General features: G+C 46.5%; 1 protein-coding gene across 3 annotated transcripts in view; it reads left to right on the top strand.

Annotated features, from left to right (window-relative positions):
- LOC105493339 (solute carrier family 47 member 2) overlaps positions 1-26,292 on the top strand; it is a 43,789-nt gene that overhangs the window by 7,104 nt on the left and 10,393 nt on the right. For all 3 annotated transcript variants that reach the window (XM_011760910.3, XM_024796421.2, XM_071082502.1), the window contains 8 exons: positions 611-655; positions 968-1,065; positions 1,522-1,619; positions 2,627-2,740; positions 3,831-3,898; positions 5,161-5,269; positions 6,095-6,170; positions 6,563-6,632. In XM_011760910.3, the coding sequence (XP_011759212.2) occupies positions 611-655; positions 968-1,065; positions 1,522-1,619; positions 2,627-2,740; positions 3,831-3,898; positions 5,161-5,269; positions 6,095-6,170; positions 6,563-6,632 (678 nt within the window). The remainder of the gene's footprint in view (positions 1-610; positions 656-967; positions 1,066-1,521; positions 1,620-2,626; positions 2,741-3,830; positions 3,899-5,160; positions 5,270-6,094; positions 6,171-6,562; positions 6,633-26,292) is intronic.

The following is a 26,292-nucleotide window of genomic DNA, read 5'->3' as shown; positions in this document are numbered from 1 at the left end:
TTCTATTCCCCTTAAGAAAGGAGAGAAAGGGTAGATAAAGTGTCCCCAACACACACACTGCCACGCACACTCCCCTGCGGTCCTCCCCGGCCAGGGAAGGGCCTGCCGCCCCCGTAGGGTCTTGAACCTGCTTAGCATAGGCTGCTCGCGGCCAGCATGTCTCAGTATCTGCCATTCCCTCGTCCGAGGTCACGCCTTCAAATCCTGTCTCTAAGGCCAAAGCCAAAGTAGCCCCTTCTGTGAACAGGCCCTTGGGTCACTTCTCACCTTCCTAAGCTGATGGGGGCCTGGCTTAGCAGCCGGAAGGCCTACCAGGCGCTGCGCACCATGAGCATGTGTGCAAAGGGTACTCTCTCAGAGCCAAAGCACGCCTGCTCGTCTCCCCCGTGGCAGAAGGGAGCCCTGAGGGGGCCTCTCCCATAGGCCGGGCCCAAGCACGAGCCCAGGTGGCTGGGTAGGCTTTGGCCGCACCTGAGAGGCCCCAGACATACTTTGATGAAGTCATTGCCCCAATCTAGGGTACTATGTCCTGGAAAGGAATGTCTGTTAAAGCTCATTTGGTGGGTTTTGGTCATTGTTGTTGATTTGTTTGGGCTTGCTCTTCATACAGGTGATTTTTCTTTACAATCTGCTGGCAAAATATTTGCAAAATCAGGTACATTTGGTGTGCGGGGAGGCCCTTCTCCCAGCACACTGCCCTATCCCAGTGGGAGGGGGCCTGGGGCTTTCCCCTTCTCTCCACCCTCTGTGAACCGGCTTCTGAAAGGGGTTGCTTCCAACCCACCTGCCACGTCCTGACCTCCCGCACAGAGGCAGGTGAGAAGCTGTGCGTCCCCGCCTCTGCCAACTCCCGAACAGGGATGGCTGAAGGGGCAGGAGGAGGAGTCCCCATTCCAAACCCTGGGTTTGTCCATCCTCCATCCATCCCACTCACACCTTAGCAGGGCCAGTTTTCATTTATTTTCAGAAGATCACCTGGCCCCAAGTCCTCAGTGGTGTGGTGGGCAACTGTGTCAACGGTGTGGCCAACTATGTCCTGGTTTCTGTGCTGAACCTGGGGATCAGGTGAGCCCAGGGTTTGGTGGGGCCTAGTCAGGGGACACTGCCCACCGAGTTCCCCACCCCTGCTGGAGACAGATCAGTCACCATCCTGGCCCTGCCTGTGCCATCCTGAAGTGGAGGGTTATGGGGAGTTGGAGGGGCCTGATGGTCCCTTGGGGACCTCAGTTTGAGGCCTGATCGGGTGAGAGGACAGCCACTCTTCACTCCTGCCCAAGCCCACCAGCAGAGGCGAAGTGGGCACTGGCAGGGTGGCCCCCAGGACATTGTAGTTGTGGCTGCCTGGGAAGAGCCACCATGGCCAGAGGTGCATGTGGGCCCTGGTTGAGTCTGATCCCAGGATGGGAGTAGAGCAGAGCCATGCCTGCCCCACACGGGTTGGCCGCCAGAGCAACTTCTCTCTCAGGCAGGGCAGTGGCAGAGTTGGCATCAGTCCCAGCCCTGTTCTCTCTCCTTTCCCAGGGGCTCTGCCTATGCCAACATCATCTCCCAGTTCACACAGACCGTCTTCCTCCTTCTCTACATTGTGCTGAAGAAGCTGCACCTGGAGACATGGGCAGGTGGGAGGCCTGGCCTGCTCTGGGAGGCTGAGCAGGCCAGCGGCACAGCTGCCCAGGCCTTGGGGCAGGGCAGTCGGCAGGCAGAGGGTGCAGTGGAGCCTGTTGGAGGAGGTGCAGGACCCTGCACGGCCCCCTCCTCCCCCTTTGCTTCCCCAGCCCCAAGGGCCCGGAGTCCCTCCATCCAAGGTGTCATGATGCAGAGCCCTGCTTCACAGAAGCCTGGCCCAGGGAGCTTTCTTGCCCAGCCCCTGCTCTCAGGATGGCGGTGAGAGCAGTGACACCCATGGAATACTAGGCTTCAGCAGTGCGTGGGGTGCCCGACATTCCTGAATTCATTTAAACCTCACCCCACCTCATTAGCCCCATCTTACAAAGAGGAGATTATGACAGATGGAGGTTAAGTAATTTGCTGAAACACCAGGCGTGTAGGGGCCTGCCCGTGCTTTTCTGCCTCTTGAGAGCCAATCCCATACAACAAGGACCTCCTCTTGCCAGATATTTCAGGAACAGCTCTGCAGGCCCCTGGGGCCTCACGTGGGGCAGGGCTCTGGCTGAGCCCTTTCCAAGCTTGCCCGGCGCACCTGCGGTGTGTTTCCCTTCAGTATCCTTGATCTCATGTCGCCCCTGAAAACTCCCCAGGGAGGCAGAGCAGATACAAGGTCTGGGGTTTTCAGATGGAAATGGAGCCTGCGGAGTGGTGGGTAGTTGCTCAAGATCCCACACTGTTGAGGGTGGAGTGGGGACCAACATCCACGCCCTGGGCCCTGGGGCCATCCCGTGGACCGGCCAGGTGAGCCTGGTGCCCTGTTCCTGCATCCTCCTCCTCCACGGGCCCCAACGCCAGCTCTAGACCAGCCGCATTCCCTCTACAAAACGCGCAGTGCCTGGGCCTGCTAAGCCCCAGAGCAGGAAGAGCCAAAGCTGTTTAGGGGCCTCCTGGCTGTGGGGAGCAGGAATGGGGTGGGCAAGCAGGGCAGGATGTCAGCTCACGGGGCCTCTGTTTCCAGGTTGGTCCAGCCAGTGCCTGCAGGACTGGGGCCCCTTCTTCTCCCTGGCTGTCCCCAGCATGCTCATGATCTGTGTTGAGTGGTGGGCCTATGAGATCGGGAGCTTCCTCATGGGTACGTGGGAGAGCATGGGGGGGCGCAATGGCGTGTGGGCGGCTCACCCAGCCCAGAAACCCCCTCCCCAGGATGGCAGCTCACCAGCCCCCTTCCGACTTCACTGGCCAGGCCCTCAGGCACGGACCCAGAGAGCACCACTGCCCAGCGGGGCTGATCCGTCTGTTGTGGTCTGCCTCTCCATTAGGCTGTGAGCGTCCAGGAGGCAGGCCTGGGCCTTTCGTGCCTGAATCCCAGCACGGGCCAGGTGGAGCAGGTGCCAGTGGGAGGTGTCCGAGGCACAGAGGAGTGACAGATTGAGCTGGTTTGCGGGTGTAAGCAGAGGCCCGGGCTTGCCAGTATGAGGCTCCCACCTGCTGCCTTGTGTGTGCTCATTAGAGCACTCGGTGAAGTGAGGACTCCATGAGAACCCCTGCCCTGCCCCGCATTTGTGGATGAGAAAATGGGGCACAAGAACAGAGCAACTCCACAAATAGAAAATCAGCGGGAGGGCCGAGAACCGAACTCGAGTTGCCGGACCCTGGTCCCGTGCTCTGTCTCCTCCCTCACACTGCCACCCTGAGTTCATCTGAAAAGACAGACCACACAGGGAAGCCTGCAGGGGCCTCCGGGGCACTGGGCAGAATTTTCCTAACAGGTTGAAGGCCAGGCAGGAATGTCTTTTTGTTGTCACTGTTACCAATCTGCCCTTCAAAATCAGCCGGGCTCAGTGACTCACGCCGGTAATCCCAGCACTTTGAAAGGCCGAGGTGGGTGGATCACTTGAGGCCAGGAGTTTGAGACCAGCCTGGCCAACATGGTGGAACTCTGTTTCTACAAAAAATACAAAACTTAGCTGGGTGTGATGGCACCACCTGTAGTCTCAGCGACCTGGGGGCCTGAGGTGGGAGGATCACCTAAGCCAGGAGGTGGAGGCTGCAGTGAGCTGTAATTGCACCATCACACTCCAGCTTGGGCTACAGAGTGAGACTCTGTCTCAAGGAAAAAAAACAAAAATTGCACGAGTCCCCAAAGCGGAGCAGCGTCCTGTTGGTGCAGGGTCTGGGTGTCTGGGGCTGTGGGCTGGGCTTACGGCAGGCCTCTCCTCCAGGGCTGCTCAGCGTGGTGGATCTCTCCGCCCAGGCTGTCATCTACGAGGTGGCCACTGTGACCTACATGGTAAGGCTCCTGAAGGGGTGTCTTCCCCAGATCCCCCACCTGACGGCTGGAGGTGTCATAGGAGGGGGCAGGCTGTCACCTGAGGCTGTCTCTGTCTCCCAAGGGACCGCCCTGGGCCTCTCGTGCCCACCAGGTCCAGGCCCTGCTCAGCGTACGCCAGGGCTCACACACAGGTGCCCACAACCTGTCCACCAAGGGTGATATTTCACCCACAGATGTTGGAATTTTAAAAAGTAATTAGCATTATTTTAAAATTGGGAGATTTCACATCAGAATCTTATTTTTGAATTTTCTTTAAAAAACGCACATTCCAGGCCGGGTGCGGTGGCTCGTGCCTGTAATCCCAGTACTTTGGGAGGCTGAGGTGGGGCGGATCACAAGGCCAGGAGTTCAAGACCAGCCTGGCCAATATGGTGAAACCCCATCTCTACTAAAAATATAAGAAGTTAGCCGGGTGTGGTGGCACAGGCCTGTAGTCCCAGCCACTTGGGAGGCTGAGGCAGGAGATTCGCTTTAACCCAGGAGGTGGAGGTTGCAGTGAGCCGAGATCATGCCCCTGCACTCAAGCCTGGGCAACAGAGTGAGACTCTGTCTCAAAAAAAAAAAAAAAAAGGGCACATTCCATTGAGCAGTGGCCCACATTCCTGCACCCTGCAGTCGGCCAGCGCTGGGTGACAGCGTCCCCACCAGGGCCATGGGCTCTCCTCCACCACAGCCCCCACCTCCCCTCTACTCCTCACAGTGACACAGCCATCATCTTGCTTACGCAGCTCACGTCACTCCGGTACGCATCTGCGTGTTATCCTTGACCCCAGCGTTAAGCAAAGGAGTCACAGCAATCTACCTTACAAAACCAATTTACAGATTCTTATTTTTACAAATGGTTTCTGCTGAAATCTCTTTTTTTCTTACAGGGAGCTTTTCCGGGACTAAGACCACAGTCGCCTCTTTAAAATCTGTTTACTCATTTGCTTTTGACAACACAGTGATTTCGGTTGCAAGGCCCGCCTGCCTTGTGCTGCCTCTGAGGGCGCAGGTGGTGGTGGGACTGGTTGGCTCATGGGGGGGGTACCCCCACCCTTCTCCCAGCCCCAGCTCTCCCGGCCTCATTGTCAGCAGCAAGAATGTGACATACTTCTTATGCTGCATGCCTGAGATCTGCCCTGCCTTCCCGCTCCCGTCCCTCTTGGCCCAGGCTGGCTCAGGACTTCAGGGGTTGGAGGGTGGGCCCACTGACAGTGCTTTCTTATCTTTGATCCCAGATTCCCTTGGGGCTCAGCATCGGGGTCTGTGTCCGAGTGGGGATGGCTCTGGGGGCTGCGGACACTGTGCAGGCCAAGCGCTCGGCCGTCTCGGGCGTGCTCTGCATAGGTAGGTGGAATCCTCTCCTGGTAGGCCTCTGAACATTGGCCTGAGTCACCAGCCCGGGCCAGAGGAAGGCTGGTATGGTAGAGGCAGGGCTGGCCTTGGGAGCTGCCAGGTTTATCTTCCAAGCCTGCTGGACCTGCCATCCGACCCAGGCCAGCCTCTGCTGCTAGGCTGACAGCTGCCTCCCTCTGAGCAGCAAGCGATCCTCCCACCACCTTCTCCCCATCCCCACTCACGCCTTCCCTGCCGCTGTGACTGTGGGACTCTTGTGGAGACAGCTGGCTTCCACCACTTACCTTAGAGAAAAGCCTGACTCTTTGAAGGCCCTTCCTGCCCAGCACTCTCCTTCCAGCTGTCCAGAGTCCTTTTGCAAGCCTGGCCCTCCCGGCACCCCCATGAGCCCGGCAGCTGCCAACCCACTCTTGAGAAGGAGCCACTCGTGTCTTCCGACATCGTGGCTGTGCTTTCTGAGACTGGGAGGCTCAGACGGGCTTCTCTGTAGTGGTTCTCAGGCTGTAGCCTGCGCCGGAATCCCTGAGAGGGCTGGTCACAGATTGCTGGGCCTCACCAGCAGGCTTTGATTCAGTAGGTCGGAGGCAGGGTCTGAGAATCTGTTTCTAGCAAGTTCCCGGGTGACGTTGCTGCTGGATCTATGTGCCGCCCACTCTGAGAACCACTGGAGTGGAAGCATCTTCCACTCTGCCCTTCCTACAAGACCGTCTAGCCCAAATGAACGCCTCAGATGCAGGGGACATCAGGGCCCGTGACAAAAGGCACCTGGTTGCAGAGGGCGGGAGCTGTCATTGCTGCACTTTTTGTCTCTTCCAGTTGGCATTTCCGTGCTCCTGGGCACCGTGATAAGCATCCTGAAAAATCAGCTGGGGCGTATTTTTACCAGTGATGAGTAGGTAATCAGTTTTCTATGCTGACTTTTGGAAAATGTCAAAGTGGTTCCCAGCCTGTCCTCAGATTTTTCACAGGCCTGGCTCAGTGCTCGGCCCAAAGGAAGTAGGAAGAGCCCAGGCTTGGCTGTCACTGAGAGGAAGCCAACTTCTCTCTGTCCACCCTAGGCCTTTAGTGCCCGTCCACAGACAAGAGGCTAACTGAAGGGCAGTCCAAAATTGTGGGGGCTTTGCTGAAGGTTTAGGTGTGACCCACAGACACAGACAACATTTGTGTGTGGGATCTACCTCTATTCCAAAGCTTTTTCTTGTGGGGGTGGGGTGTGGAATAGAAGGGATATAAACAGGTCTCAAAGGATACGTCTGTCTTAATGCTTTCTCATTTCTTCTGCAGAGATGTCATTGCCCTGGTGAGCCAGGTCTTGCCGGTTTATAGCGTCTTTCACGTGTTTGAGGCCGTCTGTGTAAGTACCACTTTGATCCAAAGCCTGACTCCCTGCCACATGATTTATGTATGTACTTGTGCCCTCCCCAAGACCTCGCAGGGCTGTGAGGATGAACTTGTTAATACACGTGAAGGGCTAACTGTATAGTACGTGCCCAGAGTATTTGCTGATAATAGTTCCATTCTTATTTCAAACAACGACTTCCCTCTTCTGCAATTTACACAGCTCAAAAGCGAATGCAGATTAGCAAAGAACTGAAAAATTGCAGCAGTGTAAAGCCACAAATCCATGACATTGACCTATGCCCCAGGCTGGCCAGGAGCTGAATGGCAACCATATCCTGTTGCCGGCACAGAAGGACATTTCTACAAGGGAACGAGCCCACCCAGAACACAGATGGACCTGGACTTTCTGCTTCTTTGATCACTAAAGGACAGGTGTCATTTAACATAGGTTTGAATTATGTGATTTTTTTTTTTTTTTTTTTCTGAGACAAGGTCTCGCTTTGTCGCCCAGGCTGGAGTGCAGTGGTGCGATCATGGCTCACTGCAGCCTCAACCACCTGGGCTCAAGTGATCCTCTCGCCTCAGCCTCCTGAGTAGCTGGGACTACGGGTGCATGCCACCATAGCCAGCTAATTTTTAAAGTTTGTATTTTTTGTAGAGACAGGGTCACACTATGGTAGGTGGAGTCCTCTCCTGGTGGGCCTTCCAACGCTGGCCTGAGTCACCAGCCTGGGCCGGAGGAACACTGGCACAGTGGAGGCAGGGCTGGCCTCGGGAGCTGCCAGGTTTATCTTCCAAGCTCTGGCTGGTCCCTAACTCCTGGGCTCAAGTCATCCTCCCGTATCAGCCTCCCAAAGTGCTGGGATTATAGGCATGAACTACGGTACCCAGCTATGATTTTTTAAAAACAAGAGAAAACAACAAAACCCAAAACACCAAACTCTTGCTTAATAAGCAGAATTGGAACTCACAGCTCTCCGACTTCGCATATCAAGTTCTGTGAATTCCTCAGGAACACACCCCTTGCATACATTCCCATAGCTCTGCAGAGGGATATGCCCTTAATTAGCAACACGGAACCCTGGCACACTCCAGCTCTTTCCCCACCCGGGGAAAAAACACTCGCATAATAATTACCAACTCATTGCAAATCTACTGAAATAAATCATATTTATGGAGGATTTTTCCAAAGGCCTCTGTGCACTCCATCCAGTTCACTAACTATTGTAGGATTTATTTTTGAATACAGCTGGGCATTCGGAAAGCGACGAGCTTGGGTCACATGTTCTTAGCCTCGGCAGAAATGCCTTCTCTGAGCTGCGTTCTGGTATTATATTTGTGGCCTTTATCAAGGAACATTAAGCGAAACTAGTTTATGGAGCCCATTATTGCTTTTGTCATAGGATACTTTTTTTTTTTTTTTTTTTTTGAGACAGAGTCTCATTCTGTCTCCTAGACTGGAGTGCAGTGCAGTGGTGTGATTTTTTTTTTTTTTTTTTTTTTTTTTTTTGAGACGGAGTCTCACGCTGTTGCCCAGGCTGGAGTGCAGTGGCGCGATCTCGGCTCACTGCAAGCTCCGCCTCCCGGGTTCCCGCCATTCTCCTGCCTCAGCCTCTTGAGTAGCTGGGACTACAGGCGCCCGCCACCGCGCCCGGCTAATTTTTTTTGTATTTTTAGTAGAGACGGGGTTTCACTGTGGTCTCGATCTCCTGACCTTGTGATCCGCCCGCCTCGGCCTCCCAAAGTGCTGGGATTACAGGCTTGAGCCACCGCGCCCGGCCCAGTGGTGTGATCTTGGTTCACTGCAACCTGCACCTCCCGGGTTCAAGTTATTCTCATGCCTCAGCCTCCCGAGTAGGTGGGATTACCGGCCTGTACCCCCACACCTGGCTAATTTTTGTATTTTAGTAGAGATGGGGTTTCACCATGTTGGCCAGGCTGGTCTCAAAATCCTGACCTCAGTAGTTTGCTCCAGGTGACCCACCCGCCTCGGTTTCCCAAAGTGCTGGGATTACAGGTGTGAGCCATCTCGCCCGGCTTGGATACTGTTAAAAGACACTATTCATACTTTTTCTCTAGTGTCTGGGTGAGACCACACCTGAGAAATCGTTCTTGAAATTGAAAGCTAAGAATAGCTTTGCTTTTTTTTTTTTTTTTGAGACAGGTCTTGCTCTGTCACCCAGGCTGGAGTGCAGCAGTGCCATCTCAGCTTACTGCAGCCTCCACCTCCTGGGCCCAAACAATCCTCCTACCTCAGCCTCCTGAGTAGCTGGGACTACAGGTGTGCACTACCATGCCCAGCTCATTTTCTTTTCTTTTTTTTTTTGAGACGGAGTCTTGCTCTGTCGCCCAGGCTGGAGTCTCATTTTCTTTTTAAAGTTTTGTAGAGATGGAATCTTGCCATGTTGTCCAGGCTGGTCTTGAGCTCCTGGGCTCAAGCAGTCCTCCTGCCTTGGCCTCCCAAAGTGCTGGGATTGCAGGCATGAGCCATGGCACCTGGCCCAGCATTTCTTAAGAAATTAAGTAGGCCTCCCCTTCCAGGGGGCAGTACTTCTCTAGTCACTTGGCTACCAAGAAACTCCGAGTCAGGGTTACAGAGAACAGTTACTGGGGCCTGAGGGCCTGTGTATGTGCGGCCCATCATTTTTCCTCCTGGCTAGTCGGTTTTTTCTTAATTTACATTTTCCATGAGCCTTATTTATATATTTTGTAAACTTTGGGTGAGTTATAATTTACATATGATAAAATTCATATATAAGTATATAACTCAGTGATTTTAAATGTATTTAGAGTTATGTAACCATCACCACCAACTAGTTTTACATCAGCCCCCAGAATTTCCTGGAGACTGTTTTGTAGTTAATCCCTGCTCCCACCTCCTGCTCTGGGCAATCCACTGCATTGCTTTCTGTCTGGATGAACAATTTCATGTAACTAGGGTCATATGACCACAGTCCTGTGTCTGGCTGCTTCTCGTTAGCATACTGTTTTTGAGGTTCATCAATGCTGTGGCATGCGTCAGTGCTTCATTCCTTTTATTAAACTGAGTAGTTCCATTGTATGGAAATACCGCCTGTGTTTATCCATTCAGTTCATCAGCGGATGGACATTTGCGTTGTTTCTCGTTTTTGCTATCATCAATAATGCTGTTTAGAATGTTCACGTGGAAGTCTTTGTGTGGATTTGTTTCCATTTCTTTTAGTAGAGTCCTGGGAGTTGGACTATTGGGTCAAATGATAATTTTATTTTTAGCTTTTTTTGTTGTTGTTGTTGTTGTTGAGACGGAGTCTCGCTTTGTCGCCCAGCCTGGAGTGCAGTGGCCGGATCTCAGCTCACTGCAAGCTCCACCTCCCGGGTTCACGCCATTCTCCTGCCTCAGCCTCCCAAGTAGCTGGGACTACAGACGCCCGCCACCTCGCCCGGCTAGGTTTTTGTATTTTTAGTAGAGACGGGGTTTCACTGTGTTAGCCAGGATGGTCTCGATCTCCTGACCTTGTGATCCGCCCGTCTCGGCCTCCCAAAGTGCTGGGATTACAGGCTTGAGTCACCGCGCCCGGCCAAGCTGGGTGTGGTAGCTCATGCCAGCATACCAGTGCTGCTAATCCCAGCACTTTGGGGAGGCTGAGGTGGGAGGATCACTTCAACCAAGGAGTTTGAGACCAGCCTGGGCAACAGAGGGAGACCCCATCTCTACAAAAAATTTAAAACTTAGCTGGGCATGGTAGTGCACACCTGTGGTCCCCGCTAGTCAGGAGGCTGAGGTAGGAGGATTACTTGAGTCCAGGTGGTCCAGGCTGCAGCGAGCTGTGATCATGCCACTGCACTCCAGCCTGGGTGAAAGAGAAAGACCCTGTTACAAAAGGAGAGGGGAGAGGAGGGGAGGGGAGAGGAGGGGAGGGGAGAGGAGGGGAGAGAAACTATCGATCTGTTTTCTAAAGTGGTTGTACAATTTTACATCCCCACCAGCAATATACGAGGATTTCAGTTTCCTTACTTCCTTGCCAATTCTTGGTATTAGGGTGCATCTTACGGGTTTTGACAAATGTGTGACATATATCTACTGTCACGGCATCACACAGAGCAGTTTCACTGCCCTAACAAGTCCCTGTGCACAACCTGTTCATCCCTTAGCCTCTCCCCACCCCCTTCTGGAACCCCCGGCAACCACTATTTTTAACTGTCTCTATAGTTTGGCCTTTGCCAGAATGTCACTGAGTTGGAATCATGTAGTATGTGGCCTTTCCAGACTGGCTTGTTTCACATAGCAATGCTCATTTAAGGTTCCTCCATGTCTTTTGTGGCTTGATAGCTTATTTCTTTTTATCACTGAATCATACCCCATTGTAGGGATGTACCACGGTTTGTGTATCCACCCACTGATTGAAAGACATCTTAGTTTGCTCCAAGTTTTCGCAATTTATCAATAAAGCTACTATAAACATTCACGTGCAGGTTTTTGTGTAGCCATGTTTTCAACTCATTTGAGTAAGTATCTGGGAACATGATTGTTAGATAGCATGGTAAGACTATGGAAGCTTTCTAAGAAAGTGCCAAGTTGCTTTCCAAAGTAGCTGTACCATTTTGCATTCCCACCAGTGCTGTTTGAGAATCCCTGGCATTCCACATCCTCACTAGCATTTCATGTTGTTAGTGTTGGGATTTTAGTCACTCTGATGGGTATAGTGGCAGCTGTATTTTTGTTTCTTCATTTTGAAGACAGAGTCTTGCTCTGTCATCCAGGCTGGAGTACAGTGGTATGATCTTAGCTCACTGCACCCTCTGCCTCCCGGGTTTAAGCAATTCTTGTGCCTCAGCCTGTCAAGTAGCTCGGACTACAGGCACGCGCCACCACACTCGGCTATTTTTTTTTTGTACTTTTAGTAGAGATGGGGTTTTACCATGTTGGCCAGGCTGCTCTCAAACTCCTGGGCTTAAGTGATCCACCCACCTTGGCCTTCCAAAGTGCTGGGATGACAGGCGTGAGCCACCGCACCTGGCCGAATCTCACTGTTTTCATGTGCTATTCCCCAGTGATGTAAGATGTTAAGCATCTTTTCATATGCTTATTTGTCAACTGTATAGGTCTTCTCTGAAGAGGTGTCTGCCTAGATCTTTTGCCCATTTTTAAATTGGGTTGTTTTCTTATTGTTGAGATTTGAGGGGATTTTTTTTTTTTTGCATGTTTTGGATATCAGTTCTTTATTGGATATGTGCTTTGCAGATATTATTTTCCAGCCCATGGCTTTTCATTCTCTTACCATCATCTTTTGCAGAGCAGTAGTTCTTTTTTTTTGTTTGTTTTGAGATGGAGTCTCGCTCTGTTGCCCAGGCTGGAGTGCAGTGGCCGGATCTCAGCTCACTGCAAGCTCCGCCTCCCAGGTTCACGCCATTCTCCTGCCTCAGCCTCCTGAGTAGCTGGGACTATAGGCGCCCACCACCATGCCCGGCTAATTTTTTTGTATTTTTAGTAGAGACGGGGTTTCACCGTGTTAGACAGGATGGTCTCGATCTCCTGACTTTGTGATCCACCCGTCTCGGCCTCCCAAAGTGCTGGGATTACAGGCGTGAGCCACCACGTGCCCAGCCAGAAGTTCTTAATTTTAACGAAGTTCAACTTAACAGTTTTTTCTTTCATGATCATGCTTTTGGTATTGTATCTAAAAAGTCAGGCTGGGTGGTGGCTCATGCCTGTAATCTCAGCACTTTGGGAGGTTGTGGGTGGAGGACTGCTTGAGGCCAGAAGTTCAAGACCAGCTTGAGCAACATAGGGAGACCTTATCTCTACAAAAGTTTTTAAAAATTAGCTGGAGGGCGGGGGGTGGTGGTTGGCGCACATCTATAGTCTTCACTACTTGGGAGGCTGAGGCAGGAGAATTGCTTGAGCCCAAGAGTTCAAGGTTATAGTCAGCTATGATTGTACCACTGCACTCCAGCCTGGGCAACAGAGTGAGACCTGCACCTCTAACAATGAAGTAAAATAAAAATTTTTTAAAAGTCACTGTGTAACCCAAATTCACCTAAACTTTCTATTATTTTGTAGGAGTTTCATGGTTTTGCATGTTGCTTTTAGGTCTGTGGTTTTAACTTTTGTAAAACAGGATATCTAAATTCATTATTTTGTATGTGGATGTCCAGTTGTTCTAGTACCATTTCTTGAAAAAACTAGGCTTTCTCCAGTTGCCTTTGCTCTTTTGTCAAAATCAGTTGACTGTATTTGTATGAGTCTGTTTCTGGGCTCTCTCTTCCATTCCACTGATCTTTCTGTCTATTCTTTCACCAATACAGTCATTCCTAGGTATCCTTGGGCAATTGGTTCCAGGACCCCACAAGGTACCAAAATCCACTGATGCTCAAGTTCCTGATATAAAATGGCACAGAATTTGCATATCACCTATGCCCATCTTCCTATGAGTTTAAATCATCTCTGGATTACTTATAATACCTAATACAATGTAAAAGCTATGTAAACAGTTGCTATGCTGTTTTTTTTAAATTATTGTATTATTGTTTTTCAAATATTTTTGATCCATGGCTGGTTGAATCCATGGATGCAGAACGTGTGGGTATGGAAGGCTGGCTGTATACTTAACACTGCTGAGCTGTACACTTAAAAACAGCTAAGATAGCACATTTTATGTGTATTTTATCACAATTAAAAGAATTTCTTTAAATCAGCCCTGACATAAAGTATTGATACAAGGCTGGGTGCAGTGGCTCATGCCTGTAATCCCAGGACTTTGGGAGACCGAGGCAGGCAGATCACTTGAGGTCAGGAGTTCGAGACCAGCCTGGCCAACATGGTGAAACCCTGTCTCTACAAAAAATACAAAAATTGGCTGGGCTTGGTGGCAGGCCTGTAATCCTAGCTACTCCAGTGGCTGAGGCATGAGAATCGCTTGAACCTGGGAGGTGGCGGTTGCAATGAGCCAAGATTGCGCCACTGTACTCCAGCTTGGATGACAGAGCATCTGTCTCAAAAAAATAATAATAATTTTAAAAAGTATTGATACAAGAAGTAACTGAGCTAACATGTATGAAAGCGTCTGAAACACAATAGCCATTTAATAGACATTAGGGTTGACTATAATGCAACAGACAAGACAGTGTGGCCAACTTTACTATGCTGTGTTAATTACTGTAGCTTTATAGTAATTCTTGAAATTGGATAGTATCACTCCTCCAACATCGCTTTTCTTTGTAAATGTTGTGTTTTGAGTTTTTTTCCCTTTCCACATAAGCTTTAGAATCAGCTTGTCAATATCTACAAAACAAGCTGCTGGGATGGCTTTTCCTTTCTTGTTGCAGCCATCCCCGCAGGTATATGCTATTATGTCACTGTGGTCTCAGTGTGCATTTCTCTAATGATGCGCCCCTTTTTGTGTGCTTACTATTCATTCATATGTAGCCTTCAGTGAAATTTCTATTTCAGTCTTTCGCCCATTTAAAAAGTAAATAAGCCAGGTGATGACTCAAGTCTATAAAACCAGCACTTTGGGAGGCTAAATAAAGAGGTTGGCTTGAGCCCAGAAGGTTAAGACCAGCCTTGATGACATGGCAAGATACCATCTCTACAAAACATTAAAAAAAAAAAAAAAAAGCTGGGCATAGTGGTGCATATCTGCAGTCCCAGCTGCTAGGGAGGCTGAGGTGGGAGGATGGCTTGTGCCCAGAAGTTCAAGGCTGCAATGAGCTATGACTGCACCACTACACTCTGGGCTGGGTGACAGAGCAAGACCCTGTCTCAATATACAAAATAAATAAAAGAAAACAAATTTTAAAAATGTGAAAATATAATATTTGGTAGCTGGTTGTATTCGCTTGCTAAGTGCTTTGGTTTGAATGTGTCCCCCGAAGTTCATATGTTCATGTAACAGTGTTGAGAGAGAGAACTTTTTTTGGTCGCTTTTTTTTTTTTTTTTTTTTTTTTGAGACAAGGTCTTATGATGTTGCCCAGGCTGGTCTTGAACTGCTGGCCTCAAGAAACCCTCCTGCCTCAGTCTCCCAAAGTGTGCCCTGTCAAGGTGGGCCCTTTAAGAGATGGATTAGTCATTATCTTAAGAGTGGGTTAATTATTTCAAGAGTGGGTTCCTGACAAAAGGATGAGTCTGGCCCCCTTCCCCTCTTTCTTGTGTGCTCTTTTACCCTTCTGGCCTTGGGATGATACAGCAAGAAGGTGCTCACCAGATGTTGTCCCTTGAGCTAGGACTTCCCAGCCTCCAGAACCATGAGCCAAAAAAATTTCTGTTCATTATAAATTACCCAGTCTATGGTATTATGTTACAGCAACACAAAATGGACTAAGACACTAGCATTCCCATAACAAAGTACCAAAAATTGGATGGCTTACATAAGAGAAATTTACTGTCTTACAGTTCTGGAGACCAGATATCCTAAATCAAGGTGTCAGCAGAGTCATACCTATACTTCCTTTGAAGTCGCTAAGGGAGGATCTGTTCTGGGCCTCTCTTCTAGCTCTGGCAGCCTCAGGGGTTTTTTGGATTGTAGATGGTCGTCTTTCCCCTGTCTCTTCGTGTTCCTTCCATGTCTGTCTCTGTCCAAATTCCCTCTTTTTTTTTTTTTTTTGAGACGGAGTCTTGCTGTGTTGCCAGGCTGGAGTGCAGTACTGCGATCTGGCCTCACTGCAACCTCCACCTCCCGGGTTCAAGCAATTCTTCTGCCTCAGTCTCTCAAGTAGCTGGGACGACAGGTGCACACCAGTACACCTGGATAATTTTTTTTTTTGTATTTTAGTAGAGACGCGGTTTCACCATGTTGGCCAGGATGGTCTTGATCTCCTGACCTCATGATCTGCCCACCTCGGCCTCCCAAAGTGCTGGGATGACAGGTGTGAGCCACCATACCAGGCCCAAATTCCCTCTTTTAATAAGGACAGCAGTCATATGGGATTAGGGTCTTAATGACTTCATCTTAACTTGATCATCAGCAAAGGCTTTATTTCCAGATAAGATAACATTCATAGGCACTGAGAGTTAGAATTTCAACATCTTTTGGCCAGACACAGTGGCTTACACCTGTAATCCCAGCACTTAGGGAGACTGAGGTGGGCAGATCACCTGAGGTCAGGAGTTCAAGACCAGCCTGGCCAACGTGGTGAAACCCATCTCTACCAATAATACAAAAATTAGCTAGGCATGATGGCACACACCTATAATCCCAGCTACTCAGGAGACTGAGGCAGGAAAATTGCTTGAGCCCGGGAGGTGGAGGTTGCAGTGAGCCAAGGTCGTATCACTGTACACCAGCCTGGGTGACAAGAGCGAAACTCCATCTCAAAAAAAAAAAAGAAAAAGGAATTTCAGTATCTTTTGTGGGAGGCACAATTCAATCCATAACATTTTTTTTTTTTTTTTGAGGCAGAGTCTTCACTCTGTCGCCCAGGCTGGAGTGCAGTGGCACCATCTCGGCTCACTGCAAGCTCCGCCTCCCGGGTTCGCGCCATTCTCCTGCCTCAGCCTCCCGAGTAGCTGGGACTACAGGTGCCCGCCACCGTGCTCGGCTAATTTTTTGTATTTTAGTAGAGACGGGGTTTCACTGTGTTAGCCAGGATGGTCTCGATCTCCTGACCTCGTGATCCGCCCGCCTCGGCCTCCCAAAGTGCAGGGATTACAGGTGTGAGCCACTGCGCCCGGCAACATTTATTATTAGTTATAAGAGTTCTTTATATATTCTAGATACAAGTCCTTTATCAAGCTTTATGATTTGCAAACCCAGACTGTGGCTTGTCTTTTTAAATTAAATTTTATTTTTTAAATTCACAGATAAATATATTTATGGTATACATTTTTTTCTTTTTTTTTTTGTTTTGTTTTAAGACAGGTCTCACTCTCTTGCCCAGGCTGGAGTGCAGTGGCATCATCATTAGCTCACTACAGAACTCCTGGGCTCAAGCCATTCTCCCACCTTGGGCTCCCAAAGTGCTGGGATTACAGGCGTGAGCCAATGCGCCCAGCCACTATGTTTGTATATAAGTAAACATTTCACTATGTTTAGACATTGTGAAATGGCTAAATCAAGCTAATTAACATACACATTACCTTACGTAATTCTAATTTTCTTGTGGTGGGAACACTTAAAATATACTCTTAGCAATTTTCAAGTATACAATAGTTATCATGTTGTACAATAGGTCTCTTGAACTTTTTCTTCCTAACTGAATCATTTTCTTTTTTCTTTTTTTTTTTTTGAGATGGAGTCTCACTCTGTCGCCAGGCTGGGGTGCAGTGGCACGATCTCGACCACTGCAAGCTTCGCCTCCCGGGTTCACGCCATTCTCCTGCCTCAGCCTCCTGAGTAGCTGGGACTACAGGCACCCGCCACTGTGCCCTGCGCCCAGCTAATTTTTTGTATTTTTAGTAGAGACGGGGTTTCACTGTGTTAGCCAGGATGGTCTCAATCTCCTGACCTCGTGATCCGCCCGTCTCGGCCTCCCAAAGTGCTGGGATTACAGGCGTGAGCCACCGCGCCCTGCCTAACTGAATCATTTTCTTAATGGTATCTTTTGAGCTGCAAAAGTTTTCACTTTTAATGTAGTCCAATTCCTTAATTTCTTTTATGGCTCATGCTTTTGCTATTTTATATATAAGAACTCTGCCTAACTTAAGGTCACAAAGATTTTCTCCTCTGTTTCATTTCAAAAGTTTTAAGTCTTTCTTACACTTAGGTTTATGATCCTTTTTTTTTTTTTTTTTTTTTTTTTTGAGATGGAGTCTCATTCTTTTGCCCAGGCTGGAGTGCAGTGGCACAATCTCGGCTCACTGCAACCTCTGCCTCCCGGGTTCAAGCGATTCTTCTGCCTCAGCCTCCTGAGTAGCTGGGACTACAGGTGTGTGCCACCTCGCCTGGCTAATTTTTGTATTTTTAGTAGAGATGGGGTTTCACCATGTTGGCCAGGCTGGTTTCAAACTCCTGACCTCATGATCCACCCGCCTTGGCCTCCCAGAGTGCTGGGATTACAGGTGTGAGCCACCGCACCTAGCCTATGATCCATTTTTCGTTCATTTTTGTGTATGAGGTAAGGGTTTAAATTCAGTTTTTACATATGGATATCCAATTGTCCTGGCACCATTTGTTAGCACATGAAAGACTCATTTCTCCAGTAAATTTTCTTGGAAACACAGTTGAAAATCAACTGACCATAAATGTAGTGTTTTACTTCTGAATTCACAATTCCGTTCCATTCATTTATGTCTATGCTATGCTATTGTGACAGTCTTAATTACTGTAGCTTTATAGGGAGTTTTGTAATCAGGTACTATTGATATACCAACTGTTCTTTTCTGTCCCCAAACTGCTTTGACTCTTCTAGGTCCTTTGCTTTTTTGTATGTATTTTAGAATCAGCTTATCAATTCCTACTAAAAAGCATGCTAGGATTTTGAAAAGAATTGTGTTGAATCTATAGATCAATTTGGAGAGAAGTGTCATCTTAAAAAATATTGAGGCCTCCAATGGATTCATTGGCACAGAATGTCTCTATTTAAAATAGAACTTCCAGGCCGGGCGCGGTGGCTCAAGCCTGTAATCCCAGTACTTTGGGAGGCCGAGACAGGCGGATCACGAGGTCAGGAGATCGAGACCATCCTGGCTAACATGGTGAAACCCCGTCTCTACTAAAAAAATACAAAAAACCTAGCCAGGCGAGGTGGCGAGCGCCTGTAGTCCCAGCTACTCGGGAGGCTGAGGCAGGAGAATGGCGTGAACCTGGGAGGCGGAGCTTGCAGTGAGCTAAGATTGAGCCACTGCACTCCAGCCTGGGCGACACAGCGAGACTCCATCTCAAAAAAAAAAGAAAAAGAACTTCTTTATCTCAGCAATGTTTCATAATCTTCAACGGACAAATCTTATACTTCTTATGTTAAATTTATCCCAAAGAATTTTATTCTTTGGATGCTACTGTGAATGAAATTGTTTTCTTGATTTCATATTTATTTTAAAAAATTGATTTTTTGATTATTGATCCTTTATCCTGTGACCTTGTTCTAATATATTGTGTGTCTGAGCTCCTTAAGATTTTCTACATGTAGGATCATGTCATCTGTGAATAGACAGTTTTACCTTTGCTTTCCAAATTGGGGAAAACCTCCAGTACAATGTTGTTTTGTTTTGTTCTGAGGCGGAGTCTCGCTCTGTCGCCCAGGCTGGAGTGCAATGGTGGGATCTCAGCTCACTGCAACCTCTGCCTCCCAAGTTCAAGCGAGTCTCCTGCCTCAGCCTCCCAAGTAGCTGGAACTACAGGCACGCACTTCCGTGCCTGGCTAATTTTTATTTATTTATTTATTTATTATTATTTTTTAGTAGAGACGGGGTTTCATCATGTTGCCCAGGGTTGTCTTGAACTCCTGACCTCCAACTCCAGACCTCCTCGGCCTCCCAAAGTGCTGGGATTACAGGTGTAAGCCACTGTGCCCAGCTCTCCAGTACAATGTTGAATTGAAGTGTAAAGAGCATACATCTGTGCCTTGATTCCACTATTAAGGGGAAAGTATTCAAAGTATTCAGTCTTTCTGTGTTAAATGTTATCTGTAGGATTTTCCTAAATGCCCTTTTTCAGGTTGAGAAAGATCCCTTCTATTCCTAGTTTGTTGAGACATCTCATGATTGGGTGCTAGATTTTGTGGAATGCTTTTTCTGCTTCTATTGAAATAATCACGTAGTTTTGTTCTTTATTAATATGGTGTTTTGCATTAATTGTTCTTTATTAATATGGTGTTTTGCATTAATTGATTTTCTTTTTTTTTTTTTTTTTTTTTTGAGACAGAGTCTCGCTCTGTCGCCCGGGCTGGAGTGCAGTGGCCGGATCTCAGCTCACTGCAAGCTCCGCCTCCCGGGTTTACGCCATTCTCCTGCCTCAGCCTCCCGAATAGCTGGGACTACAGGCGCCGGCCACCTCGCCCGGCTAGTTTTTTGTATTTTTTTTAGTAGAGACGGGGTTTCACCGTGTTAGCCAGGATGGTCTCGATCTCCTGACCTCGTGATCCGCCCGCCTCGGCCTCCAAGAGTGCTGGGATTACAGGCTTGAGCCACCGCGCCCGGCCGCATTAATTGATTTTCAGGTGTTATACATTGCATTTGCATTTCTGGGATAAACCTCTTTTTTTTTTTTTTTTTGAGATGGAGTCTCACTCTGTTGCCAGGCTGGAGTGCACTGGCGCAATCTTGGCTCACTGCAATCTCTGCCTCCCGGGTTCAAGCAATTCTCCTGCCTCGTCCTCCTGAGTAGCTGGGATTACAGGCGCGCACCACCACGCCCGGCTAATTTTTGTATTTTTAGTAGAGGTGGGGTTTCACCATGTTGGCCAGGTCAGTCTCAATCTCCTGACTTCGTGATCCGCCTGCCTCAGCCTCCCAAATTGCTGGGATTAGAGGCTTGAGCCGCCGCGCCCGGCCCAGATAAACCTCTCTTGATCATGGTGTATATATTTTCTGTATATTACTAAATTTGATTTGCTAATATTTTGTTAAAAATTCTGAGTCTGTGTTCATGAGGAATACTTGTAATTTTTATTTTTTCCCTGTTATCTTGAACTGGTTTTTGTATAAGGGTAACATTGACTTTACAGAGTAAGTTTGGAAGTATTCTCTCCTCTGGTACTTTCTAAAAGAGTTTGTGAAGAATTGGCATTATTTCTTATTTAAATATTGAATACAATTCATCGGTAAAGTCACGTGGGCTTGGGCTTTTGTCGGAAGAGTTTAAATTATAAATTCAATCTATTTACTTGGTATAGGTCTATTTAGATTTTCCATTTCTTGTTAAGTTAGTTTTAGTAATTTGTGCCTTTCTAGGAATTTATTCGCTTGACCCTAATTGTCTAATTCTTTTGCAGGAAGTTGCTCTTCATATTTCCTTTAATTTTCTTCTTTATGGTCAGCAGTGATGCTCTCATTTTCATTTCTGATTTTGGTAATCTATGTCTAACGCTCTTTATTTTTTGGTTTTATTTTACCAAGCTCAGATCCTTGGTAAGTGTGGGTCAATTTTACGGATCTTTTCTTTTTCTGTTTTTTTTTTTTTTTTTTTTTTTTTTGAGATGGAGTCTCGCTCTGTTGCCTGGGCTAGAGTGTAGTGGCACAATCTCAGTTCACTGCAACCTCTGCCTCCTGGGTTCAAGTGATTCTCCTGCGTCAGCCCTGAGTAGCTGGGACTACAGGCGCCCGCCACCATGCCCAGCTAATTTTTATATTTGTGGTAGAGATGGTGTTTCACCATGTTGGCCAGGCTGGTCTCGAACTCCTGACCTTATGATCTGCCCACCTGGGCCTCTCAAAGTGCTGGGATTACAGGCGTAAGCCACTGTGCCTGGCCAATTTTATGGATCTTAAGAAAGAACTAAGTTTTGTTTTTATTAATTTTCTCTGGTTATTTCTTTATCTTAATAGGTACATATTAGATGTATATATTTATGGGATACATGAGATATTTTGATAAGGCATGCAATGCCTAATAATCAGGATAAATGGGGTTTTCATTACCTCAAGAATTAATCATTTCTTTATGCTACAATCAATCCAATTATACTTTTATTTTAAAATGTATAATAAATTATTGTTGCCTATAATTACCCTGTTGTGCTGTCAAATACTAGATCTTATTCATTCTATCTAACTATATATTTGTACCCATTAGCCATCCCCATTCCCTCTCCCACTGTCCATCCCAGCCTCCAGTAACCATCATTCTATTCACTATCTCCATGAGTTCAATTGTTTTAATTTATGTCTCCTACAAATGAGTGAGAACGTACAAAGTCTGGCTTTCTGTGCCTGGCTTATTTCACCTAACATAATTTCCTCCAGGTCCCTGCATGTTGTTGCAAATGACAGGATCCCATTCCTTTCTATGGCTGAATAGTACTCCATTGTATATACGTGCCACATTTTCTTCATTCATCTGTTCATGGATACTTAGGTTGCTTCCAAATCTTGGCTATTGTGAATAGTGCAATAAACATAGGGGTGCAGGTATCTCTTCGCTACACTAATTTTCTTTCTTTTGAGTATCTACCTAGCAGTAGGATTGCTGGATCACGTGGTAGTTCTTAGTTTTGTGAGCAACTTCCATACTGTTCTCCACAGTGGCTGTACTAATTTACATTCCCACAAACAATGTACAAGGGTTCCCTTTTTTTTTTTGAGATGGAGTTTCGCTCTTGTCACCCAGGCTGGAGTACCATGGCACGATCTCGGCTCACTGCAACCTCCGCCTCCCAGGTTCTAAGCGATTCTCCTGCCTCAGCCTTCCCAAGTAGCTGGGATTATAGGCATGCGCTACCATGCCCGGCTAATTTTGTATTTTTTTTTAGTAGAGATGGGGTTTCTCCATGTTGGTCAGGCTGGTCTCCAACTCCTGACCTCAGGTGATCCGCCCACCTGGGCCTCCCAAAGTGCTGGGATTACAGGCATGAGCCACCGCGCCTGACCAACGGGCTCCCACTTCTTCATGTCCTCCCTAGCATCCATTATTGCTTGCCTTTTGAATAGAAGCCATTTTAACCGGGGTGAGATGATCTCTCATTGTAGTTTTGATGTGCATTTCTCTAATGATCAGTGATGTTGGGCACATTTTCACATATCTGTTTGCCATTTGCATGTCTTCTTTTGAGAAATGTCTATTCAGATCTTATACATTTTGGGATTATTTTTTCTATTTCTGTCCATTTTTAAATTGGATGAGATTTTTTTCTATAGAGTTGTTTGAGCTCCTTATATATTCTGGCTATTAATCTCTCATCAGATTGATAGTATGAAAAAATATCTTCTCCCGTTCTGTGGGCTGTCTCTTCACTTTGTTGATTGTTTCCTTTGCTGTACAGAAGCTTTCTACCTTGATGTAATCTCATTTGTCCATTTTTGCCTTGGCTGCCTGTGCTTTGAGGGTATTATTCAAGAAATCTTTGCCCAGATCAATTTCCTGGAGAGTTTTCCCAAAGTTGTTCTTCTAGTAGTTTCATGGTTTGAGGTCTTCAGTTCAAGTCTTTAGTCCATTTTGAATTGATTTTTGTATATGGTGAGAGATAGGGGTCTAGCTTCATTCTTCTACATATGAATATCCAGTTTTCCTGGCACTATTTATTGAAGAGACTGTCCTTTCCCCCACGTATGCTCTTGGCACCTTTGTCAAAAATGAGTTCACTGTAGATGCATGGATTTACTTCTGGGTTTTCTATTTCATTCCATTAGTCTATGTGTCTGTTTTTATGCTAGTACTATGCTGTTTTGGTTACTACAGCTCTGTAGTATAAATTAAAGTTAGGTAATGTGATTCTTCCATTTTTTTTTTTTTTTGAGATGGAGTCTTGCTCTGTCACCCAGGCTGGAGTGCAGTGGTGTGATCTCGGCTCACTGCAAGCTCTGCCTCCCAGGCTCATGCCATTCTCCTGCCTCAGCCTCCTCAGTATCTGGGACTACAGGCACCCGGCACCACAGGCCGCCAGGCGCCTGGCTTTTTTTTTTTTTTTTTTTTAGTAGAGACAGGGTTTCACCCTGTTAGCCAGGATGGTCTCGATCTCCTGACTTCGTGATCCGCCCGCCTTGGCCTCCCAAAGTGCTGGGAGTTTTGTTCTTTTTGCTCAGGATGGCTTTAACTATTTGAGGTCTTTTGTGGTTCCATGTACATTTTAGGATTATTTTTTCTATTTCTGTGAGGAATGTCACTGGTATCTTAATACGGACTACATTGAATCTGTAGAATGCTTTGGGTAGTATGAACATTTTAACAATATTAATTATTCCAATCCATGAACATAGAATATCCATTTTTTGTATGTTCTCTTCAATTTATTGCATCAATGTTTCATAGTTTTCATTGCAGGGATTATTCATTTTTCTTTCTTTCTTTTTTTTTTTTTTGAGACAAGGTCTCACTCTGTCACTCAGGCTGGAGTGCAGTGCCATGATCACGGCTTACTGCAGCCTTGACCTCCTGGGCTCAGGTGATCCTCTCACTTCAGCCTCCCAAGTAGCTGGGACTACGGATGCACGCCACCACACCCAGCTAATTTTTGTGTATTGTGTAGCGACAGGGTTTTGCCATATTGCCCAGGCTGGTCTTGAACTCCTAACCTCAAGAGATCCACTCACCTTGGACTCCCAAAGTGCTAGGATTACAGGCATAAGCCGCCACTGTGCCTGGCCATCTTTCATTTCTTTGGTTAAGTTTGTTCCTCAGTATTTTACTTGTAGCTATTGTAAATGAGAATACTTTCTTGATTTTTCAGACCGTTCACTGTTGGCATATAGAAATGCCACTTACTTTTGTATGTTGATTTGGTATACTGTAACTATTGGACTTACCAGTTCTAATAGTTGTTTGGTGGAGGTCTTCAGGTTTTTCCAAATATAAGATCCTATCATCTGGGCCAGACATGGTAGCTCACAACTGTAATCCCAGCATTTTGGGAGGCTGAAGCAAGAGGACTGCTTGAGGCCAGGAGTTTGAGACCAGCCTGGGCAACATAGTGAGACCCTGTCTCTCCAAAAAGATTTTTAAGTTAGCCAGGAATGGTGGTACATCTCTACTAAAATAAAAAAGTGACCAGGTGTGGTGGTGCATGCCTGTAGTCCTAACTACTTGAGAGGCTAAGGTGGGACGATTGCTTGAGCTCAAGAGGTCAAGGCTGCTGCAGTGAGCTGTGAATGCACCACTGCACTCCAGCCTGGATGACATAGCGAGACCCTGTCTCTTAAAATAAATACATTAAAAGGTGATATCACCAGCTGGGCACAGTGACTCATGCCTGTAATCCCAACATTTTGGGGAGGCTGAGGTGGGAAGATCATTTGAAGTCAGGAGTTCAAGATTAGCCCAGCCAACATGGTGAAACCCCGTTTCTACTAAAAAGATACAAAAATTAGCTGGGCTTTGTGGTGCAGGCCTGCAATCCCAGCTACTTGGGAGGCTGAGACAGAGGAGAAGTGCCTGAACCCTCCAGGTTGGGCAACAGAGTGAGACTCCATCTCTAAAAAAAAAAAAAAAAAAAAAAAAAAAAAGACGGTATCACCTGCAAACAAGGATAATTGGATTTCCTTTTAAATCTGGAGGCACTTTATTTCTCTAGCTAGGACTTCCAGTACTATTTTGAATAATAGTGGTGAAAGTGAGTATCCTTGTCCTGTTCCAGATCTTAGGAGGAAAGGTTTCCAATTTTCCCGTTTGGTACGATACTAGCTGTGGGTCTGTTGTATAAGGCTTTTATTGTGTTAATATTCCTCCTATACCCAGTTTTTTTGAGGGTTTTTTGTTTGTTTGTTTCTTACCATGAAGTGATGTTGAATTTCATCAAATGCTTTTCAGCAATTGAAATGATCATATGGTTTTTGTCCTTCATTCTCTTGTTATGATGTGTCATATTGATTGGTTTGCATATGATGAACCATCCTTATATCCCAGAGATAAATCCCACTTGGTCATGATGGATTTGGTAGGCTAGTATTTTTGTTGAGGATTTTTATATCAATGTTTATCAGGGATACTGTAGTTTTCTTTTTTTGATGTGTTTTTGTCTGGTTTTGGTATGAATACTGGCCTCATTATAGAATGAGTTTGGAAATAGTCCTCCCTCCTGTATTTGAATAGGACTGGTATTGGTCCTATGTTTAGTAAAATTCAGCAGTGACGTCATTGGGTCCTGGGCTTTTTTTTGCTAGGAGACTTACTATTACACTTGATCTTAGCCAAAAGGCTGAGAAGCGATAGGAGACTTATCATTACAGCTTCAATCTCATTATTTGTTATTGGTCTGTTCAGGTTTCAGATTTGTTCATGGTAGCATTTTGGTAGGTTGTATGTGTTTAGAAATTTATCCATTTCTTCTAGGTTTTCCAATGTATAAGTATATAGTTGCTCATAGTAGTCTTTAATGATCCTTTGCATTTCTTGGTATTAGTTATGTCTCCTTTTTCCCTTCTGATTTTATTTTTTTTTGATCTTTTTTTTTTCCTTTGGCTAAAGGTTTGCCTATTTTTTCAAAACAACAACTTTTCATTTCATTGATCTTTTGTATTTTTTTGATCTGTTTGTTTCAATTTAACTTATTTCTGCTCTGACCTTTATTCTTTCTTTTCTTCTGCTAATTTTGGGTTTGGTTTGCTCTTGCTTTTCTAGTTCTTTAAGATGCATCATTAGGTTATTTATTTGATGTTTTTCCACTTTTTGATGTAGGTGCTTATTCCTATAAACTCTCTTAGTACTGCTTTCATTGTATCACATAGGTTTTGATATGTTGTTTCCATTATGATTTGTTTCAAGAAATTTTAAAAATTTCCTTAATTTCTTCATTGACCCACTGATCATTCAGGAACATATTAATTTCCATGTTTTTGTATAGTTTCCAAAGTTCCTCGTTACTGATTTCTAGTTTTATTTCACTGTGGTCAGAGAAAATACCTGATATGATTTCAATTTTTTCTGAAATTTTTAAGACTTGTTTTGTGACTCAAATGTGGTCTGTCCTTGAGAATGATCCATATGCTGAGGAGAAGAATGTGTATCTGCAGCACTTGAATGAAATCTTTTGTAAATATCTATTAGGTCTATGTGGTCTATAGGGCAGATTAGGTCCAATGTTTCTTTGTTGACTTTCTGTCTGGATGATCTGTCCAGTGCTGCAAGTGGGATGTTGAAATCTCTAGCTATTATTCTATTGAAATATATCT

This window comes from Macaca nemestrina, chromosome 17 (genome assembly GCF_043159975.1).
Source record: "Macaca nemestrina isolate mMacNem1 chromosome 17, mMacNem.hap1, whole genome shotgun sequence".
In the NCBI taxonomy this organism is placed as follows: domain Eukaryota; kingdom Metazoa; phylum Chordata; class Mammalia; order Primates; family Cercopithecidae; genus Macaca; species Macaca nemestrina.
The sequence above is the reverse complement of the archived record's forward strand: the minus strand, read 5'-3'. Positions and strand labels throughout refer to the sequence as shown.